Consider the following 8,197-nt stretch of genomic DNA (forward strand, 5'->3'; position numbering starts at 1 on the left):
ACCCATGGCTAACAAATTCAATACATGAATCTCATTACGCATGCATAATTTCCCAAGCTGGGATAGAAGTTTTAGACTACACCCATGTTTATGAAATTAATGTACTGTAAAGTGATATTAGCAAATTGTAACAACAAGGAGATGAAGCATGTGGGGCGAGACATTAAGGTCTAAATAAATAGATGCAAAGGAGTTAAGGAGTTTTCCTAACACAAGCTAGCCTGCTTAGGATGAAGTACTAACAGACAGGATGTCCACTCTATGGCTACTGGCTAAGATGCAGCGAAACGCAGAGAATGGGGAGTGACGCATTGCAGGTACAAACAAACCAATCACAGAGCGCCATTTCTTTCAGCTAGGGCGTGTGCCTAATCACATCCAAAGCGTGGGTATGCATACTCCATAAACTAGACCACCGTTATTTCAAGTTTATAATTTGTCTCAACCGAGTCTGAACCCGCACAGAAGACACATGCACGAGTAAAGTAGTATTTTGTAAATTCTTAGATGTGATTGTCGCTTGAGGAAGTCTCAAACGTTTGGTTTTAGTCAGTAAAAAAATGGCAGTGAGCGGAGGGATATTGAAAAGGGGAGGAGTTTCGAATAACGGTTAAAGGCGAGCCCTGTTGCAGTAGGTTACGGTTAGTTCATCGTTCGGGTTGGCAGTGTGGCGACGATCCGTGCTAGCATAGGCGTGCAAGGGATTTTTGTCGTCAACAAGCAGATCCTTCAACGTTGAAATGGTAAGCGACAAAACACCGTTCGTCGTCGTTTTTTGACTTTTATGGGGCAAAGTGACGGATCCAAGATTGCTGTCATCGGCACCGTTTACGATGCTCCCCATATGCCGCAGCGCTACCGAATACATATCGGTTTAATTGGCGCTAATAATGCTTAATTCCCAGTCAAAGTAAGTCTTAACCTCGGCTGCCTGTGTCTCAAAATAAAAAGCGTACGTGCAAGCGCGTCTGTCGTCTTTGTGTAAACGCTTTGTTAGGTACTTCCATACGTATAATGCACAACTCTATTATGTAATTGTATCTCACAAAAGCGCTTTCATTCGCGCTTGTTACTGTTGATTGCTTCTCTGTCACCAAATAGCACGTGACGACTGTTGCGTTACAATGCGCGACGTTTCTGTTTTTAAAGTGTTGAGCTTACTCTCGAGAGATGCGTTAACTCATGCGGGATACGGTTCTGTTGCCGCCAAATTGCAAGGAAACGTCATGTATTGAGTGGCCATGTTCTCGTGCGAAAAAGCTCCGCTGGAAATGGACGGCATGTGCAGGGGTGGGAGGTGATCTGTGCTTCCCATTTGGATGACTTTAAAGTTGCAATCTTCACTTGAGCCTTTAGCAACGCAAGAGTACTTTGTGATGCAGATTTGTCATTTTTGAATTCTGTTTTCTGTCCAGGCTGATCAGCTTACAGAAGAGCAGATTGCTGGTAAGCCATCCGTATATTGCTCTTGAGCTGCTTTCCTTCCATTCTTCAAAAAAAGGCCCGTATTATTGATCAATACAAGATTTCTATATTTTCCTTTTATGGCGACCTACTTGTTTTCAGATGAATGAGTGCATTGGCAATGTTGGATTTGCCCATGCAAAATGTAGCACTGCATCTAATAAATGATGTAATCTGGCAGGGCTGTGTGTTCAGTGAGCATGATGTCCTTTGCCCAGGGTGTGTCCTCCATGGAATGAAGACATCTAGGACAAAGCTTTAATGCATTTGTTATTAATGTGGCTTTTTAAAACGCCAGTGCTTATCAGATGTGACTTTTTTTTTTTTTTTTTTTTTTTTTTTTCCAATCAGTTCACATCTGTTACACTGGTGCAGGACTTGACTACCTGATTTTTGCTGTCAAAATGTTTCAGTGGCAGTTTTAGATGTTAAGTTGCTTGAAAAGTAAGCACAATGTGTTCTGTGACGTTGGACGGTGGCTTGCAGTGCCCACCCGGTACCATATTTCTCGCTAAAGAACACTTTGGCCTTTTCCGTGTTGATCCTGCAAATAGGTTGTTGGATGCCACAACATGGGCCTCATTGTACTTGAGAAGTGGGTCGTTTTTCATCCCCCATGGTGCTGCTAAATAAGACTGTCATACGCCTGTTACCTGGCCCGCTGTTTGCTGTCACTCTTTGTTGAACAGAAAGCATTGCCCTGTGGTGTATGAATACCTTGAGTTGATATTGGAAAACATGCGTGACCTAATTCCTCTGTGGCTTTCCCCTCAGAATTCAAGGAGGCGTTTTCACTTTTTGACAAGGATGGAGATGGCACCATCACCACCAAAGAGCTGGGGACGGTCATGCGCTCTCTTGGGCAGAACCCCACCGAGGCAGAGTTGCAGGACATGATCAATGAGGTGGATGCTGATGGTGAGCGGCTTGAAACCGTTCTCGCGGTGTGGAAACTCTGAATCCCCCTCCTTGACATATTTGGCTTTTCAGGAAACGGCACGATAGATTTCCCAGAATTTCTGACAATGATGGCAAGAAAAATGAAGGATACGGACAGCGAGGAGGAGATCAGAGAAGCTTTCCGTGTCTTTGACAAGGTATGCGCACCGCAAAACGCACGAGCGGCCGGCTTTGGCGTGGACGCTGAAAGAGGTTCTTGGCAAAAACATTCAGGATGGGAACGGCTACATCAGTGCTGCTGAGCTTCGTCACGTGATGACAAACCTCGGGGAGAAGTTAACCGATGAGGAAGTAGATGAGATGATCAGAGAAGCAGACATTGACGGCGATGGACAGGTCAACTATGAAGGTCGGTACATGGAATTGAGTTTATAACTATTGTCCAGAAAGGTTGTTAACCCCTTTTCATTTTTCTCCCCTCTGCAGAGTTCGTACAAATGATGACGGCGAAGTGAGGGCCTTGTACAGATTTCATATATAAATACTTTGCCTTTTATCTTTGTGTAATTTATCTGTAAAATCTTATAACCCCCCTGCGTCCCTGCCCCCTACTGCTGTCCAAAGGAACTGCATGTAAACTGCATAGGCACTTGTCCCCATGTCCCTTTTTTCTTTTGCTGTCATGGTGTTTGAGTGACGAACGGTCAGCCACGCAGATGCCTGCGGAGGCCCTCGGGAGCCCAAGGACCGACCGACTCTTCTGTATTGTACTCGGGGCCTTTTCTGGCGAGGCGACATTGGAAACCTGTCAGCTGGTTGTAACTTGGCAACACTGTTGGCATGGAAACAATGTAGAGGAGTTGAAACTCTGCATGGACTATGGACAAAGTATATATGGGAAATCTCAGCATTGCACTACTGCAAAAAAAAAAAAAAAAATGACACGGGTCTATCTCCTAGGTACTCGTACAAACTCTTTTTGTATCTGCTGTTCTATATACCAGAAAATGACATCTTGCCATGCTTTTTAATGTTTTACTCACTCATTTTCTTTTTCTTTCTTGTTTTTTTAATGGCCTCTGGTCATGCCTCAAACAATCCATTCCAAGTTGTATATTTTTGTTTTCCAATAAAATTTACAATCTACCCGCATTTGAAAATTGGTCTTGTTTTCTCAGTTCTAATTTAGTTTTTTAACTTGTTTTTGTATCGAGGCTTGTGCGTTTTGTTTTAAATGGAGAAATCAGGATTCCCCTCCCCTACTTTTCTTGAGTATATTTGAAACTGGTGTCGCTTGTCATTTCGCAAAAACACAGGAGTATCAGTCAATTCCTCTAATAAAAGCAAAGTGGGGTGAAACGAGTGTACTTGGGGAACATGCACGACAGTACTTGACAAAATAGTCAGCTGCTGTTCCTGATTGATCTGATCCTGTTGGCAATATCAAAGTTAACTGCCACATGTCTTAACTAGGGGTGGATCAGACATCAGAAACTGGTGTGAATTAAGGTGTACCTGTTTTATTTTGTTTTCTAGTAGTTTGTTACATTAGCTTGCAAAGATGCTAAGTTTGTTATTTTGACAGAATAAAGCTCTATTGTGTATTACTGCTTCCTGTGGATTCTGTTCGCCTCGCTTTGAGTAAGCACAAGTTACTACATTCATTAACCATATGTTCGCTTTAGATTTTACTAGTGACATATTGTAAATAGATACATAATTCTCTACAATACGATAAGATTGTCTCATATTTAATTTTAAGCTTTTTTTTTTTCATTTCAGACACAGCTTCCATGTACCTGCTATTGTATCTTCCCCTAGACAAGTGTAAAGGTAGGTCTCAAGTGAGCCAGCATGTTTAAAAATTGATCGCTGCTATAGAAACACTCACACTTTTAATGGTGCAAATGTGTCAGTGGATTTCCGGTCAGCCACACTGTCAACAATGGAGAAATGAGTAAAATGTAGCATGATGCCTCAAGAAAAAAAAAAAAAAAAGATGTACGTTGGGCAGGTGACACATACTCAGGCTTCTTTCTATAGTCTAAAAGCACATGTAGATTAATTGAATGCTTAGTGGAGTAAGAAATGTTTGACTGCCATTTGGCAGTACATTCAAATGTGTGTTTTTTTTTTAGTAGGTTCAAATGTATTTGCCATTCCAAAAAATTGTTCATCCACAGTGGCAGATGCACGCTTCCGTACTTGTGTGAACGTCAAGTTAAATTGAGTATGAATGTTTTTTTTTTTGTTTTGCATTTGTGAAAAAATGTCGGGCATGAAACGCTATGAACATATTCTGTCTATTCAGTTTGACACAGCCGCTCTCTCTTCACATCACAGTGGTGGAGATAATCTTCAATCTTTTTCTAACTTCCTCCTCTCATTTAAAAAATGAAAGGGCACACCCCTCTCCGTTCTTTTGCCCCAGCTTTCATTTTCTTCTCTGCGGGCATGTTATGTTTTGGTCAAGCATGCAAAAGATCACCTTTCCACCTGTAAGTATCTGATGGCCAAAATCCCTTCTTCTGTCTTTTCAGCCAGCTCCCACAAAAGGCTTTGTTTCAAAACACTTTCAGTAGGTTTTGGTTACAAGTTGTGGCCTACTGTAATGTGTATGTGGTAGTATATGTCACGCATGAGTGGCTTATGACAACCCCAAGAGCCAAAGAAAAGCGATTCCCCTATTTGAAGGCGCGTGAGGGTCAGCTTAGGCTCATATTGCAGAGCGTTGCAGCCTTAACCGTGTCACCATGCTGGGAGCTGATGGATATTTGACACTGGTTGGCAGCTGCTGAGTGTTGACACAGAAGGAAAGGCGCAAAGAAATCCCCAGGGTGTTATTACTGCAGAGTTGGGAGCACTTTTCTGCTCTTAATGGTGTCACGGTGACTCCAGGACATGCTAATTGTCAAAGGTTAAGCTCATTACTCAAATCCTGCGGCAAATTTACTCCATGATTGGATCGCGCTCGTATGAATATACGTCATCTTATTGATTTTAAAATTTCATAGAAAGTTAGTAAATGTCAGCGGACAGCTGGCCGGTTATATTGTTCTCCCGTTACGACCGCATGTAGTACCACTTGACACGTGAACAATTTGAGTAAATTTTGCCCCCTTGAGGAGCAAGAATCAAAACGGGAACGGCCATTTGTCTTATTAGGTAGTTCAATGAAGGAACGTGTGATCTATATCATGGTGCCAAACTTATTTTTTTCGCGGGCCGCATTATAGTCATAGCTTCTTTCGGAGGGTCATCATTACTGTCAACCCAAATAAATGTATGAGCACCTCATATTATATACAGTAAAAGCTACAAAACAAAGCGACAAATAAGTCGTTTTCAAATCAGATGAGTAAAAACTGGTCAAAAAAAAAAGACAATTTGCAATTCTAGTAATGACACACGAATTTGATGCACAAGTTGTCTTCGCGGGCCACATAAAATGATGTGGCGGGCCGTATCTGGCCCCCGGGCCTTGAGTTTGTGATCTATATACACGTATATATTTGTATACGTGTGTATGTATATATATATATATATATATATATATATATATATATATATACTAATCAGAGGAATGACCAGAGTCAGGCACATGATCTGTTCTGTCAGCCTCTTCTTCCGTGACCCTCTTTAGTCTGACAATTTAAGAGCAGCGCCCATGCCAGTGATGCTGTCTTCATCCAGTAATAGAATAAATGAAATTGACCAAACCTGCAGTCCCTTAATGCTTGGACTGATGTTCATCGGCATGGATTTTGTAGTCTACCAAAAGCATAATAAGCTTGATTTGTTGCTGAAATCACTTTAGCGATGGCAGCCAGGAAAGCAGAATGATCTTATCTGCGACAAAGGGTACTTTATTCCACTTAACTCCATGTTCCCAGTGTTGCTCTCATCCTTCATGTCTCCTCTGCATTGCTCTCACTCCTCGCTCTTGTTGGCAGCTATGCCTTCCTACTATCTCTGCCCTGCGATGCACTCAGGAGGAGGAATGCTGCTCAGCCATGCGTCACATGCACATAGCTTAGTGTGGCATGCTGCTCCCCCAGATAACACATTCAGTATTATGAGCCAAGGCAGTGGCACACAATAAAGCAGCTATTCTTATCGCTACCTACTTTGCATACTCTCCTTTCTATCGGCAAAAAAACAACACGGTCAATAATGTTGGGCGAGGGCGAAAAATGCAGTAATGATGGGAGGTAATAGTGGCGTTCATTACTGGGCAACGGGGAGCAAAAACAAACTATGCTATTTTTTAATGTATTAATCCGGGACTACATGCTAAGCATACTCAGATAGCTAGCATTTACGTGAGCATTTAATACATCCATCCATATCATTAGCTCACATGGCAAGGAGTTTTACAATACTTTTGTTGTATTGGTACATGAAACTATGTGAGGTGTGTAATAGGCGTCATTCTGTGATTACACTCACAGGAGCTAAAAAAATAGAGTTGTGTGATGTTGCGCTCCATCTTTTTATCCATTCATCCAGAAAAAACATTTGAGAGGTGACTGATGTTGGATGAGAGGGTCTGGCTCACAATCTCTGTTATCGTTCATCCTGAAACTGTTTAATGGGATGAAGCCCTGGGGTCTCTTTGGGTCATCCACTCTCTTCTACACCTTTATGGACCTTGTTTTTGGAGCAGAAAATAGGTTCTCCCAAACTCCAAGCTCCCACAAGGCAGAAAGCAATGAATGAATGAAAGATCTGAAGTATGATGAGCAAATAAGATCTGCTCAGCTTCATAACACTACTACATTGTGTCTAAAAGGCAGCTTTCAAAGCACTCAAGGTCACTATGGAGAACACAATAAAAATCCATCTCAAAATCAAATGCACTGAATTCTCTTTCTAGTGAGGACTAACACTGCACTGTTTTTCTATATTTAGTTAGCCTGACTATCTTGTTGGTAGTATGCTCCTCATCAGTAATAGTTGGACAAATGACGGAGTTTGAGTCACGAGTGCAAACACGAGAATGCTAGACAGTGGTATCACTAAAGTGTTTTATGTGGGATGGGCTGTGTCATGAGAGCAGCGCGGCACATTAGCACGTCCGTGTTGAGGCTGCCATTTGAATCTCAACCACTGCCTTTCACACTTGTGAACACATAAGAGAGGAAGATTGAAAGAAGGATGGGGCATGCGTATCATTGTTCACTGAATCACTGTTGAACCATGAGCAGCTATTCTTCCTGTTCAGGCCAAGCCCTCGATAATCTGCGTCTCTCAACCTTTGGAGCCCTCCCTGGTTTCTTATCTCAGTCATCTCTGCAGTTTAATGCTGATCTGACATATGTCTCATAGTGACGACTTAACACCCCCCCCATCTTTTTCAGGAGTGGCCACCCACCTGCTTCTTCACTGTCAATCAAACTGACTTCTTCACTTTATGGACTGTTCTGAATGGATGAAATGCAATGGTGCACTTTTAGGTTTCATTTACTATTTTGTCAAATCAAATCTCCATCAGGCAAAGCATCTGTATTTACATTCATGAGGGCGTGTCTTGAAGATACATTTAAATCATCTGTTTGTTCAGCTTTGTGACTGCCTGTTTTTTCAGGCATTTAGAAAATTATTAATTTTTTAGACATTTTTGAAAATTTGCTGGTTCAAACTTACTGATCTTCTATTATTATTATCATTATTATTATTTTATTATCATTATCATTATTATTATTATTATTATTATTATTATTATTATTATTATTATTATTATTATTATTATTATTATTATTATTATTATTATTATAGCAGTAGCTTTATGGACTGAAAATGGAGAATCATAAATGCCAGAGACTCCAAATCT

The 8,197-nt window shown here is 41.3% G+C and overlaps 1 protein-coding gene across 1 annotated transcript; it reads left to right on the forward strand.

Annotated features, from left to right (window-relative positions):
• Positions 1-580: 580 nt before the first annotated feature.
• On the forward strand, positions 581-3,516 carry calm2a (calmodulin 2a (phosphorylase kinase, delta)). The gene is made up of 6 exons (XM_049735711.1): positions 581-743; positions 1,416-1,446; positions 2,239-2,382; positions 2,455-2,561; positions 2,638-2,773; positions 2,851-3,516. Exons 1-6 carry the CDS (start codon positions 741-743, stop codon positions 2,877-2,879), a joined length of 450 nt encoding a protein of 149 aa, XP_049591668.1. The 5' UTR covers positions 581-740; the 3' UTR covers positions 2,880-3,516.
• Positions 3,517-8,197: the final 4,681 nt, after the last annotated feature.

The sequence above is a fragment of the Syngnathus scovelli genome, chromosome 12 (genome assembly GCF_024217435.2).
Source record: "Syngnathus scovelli strain Florida chromosome 12, RoL_Ssco_1.2, whole genome shotgun sequence".
Classification (NCBI taxonomy): domain Eukaryota; kingdom Metazoa; phylum Chordata; class Actinopteri; order Syngnathiformes; family Syngnathidae; genus Syngnathus; species Syngnathus scovelli.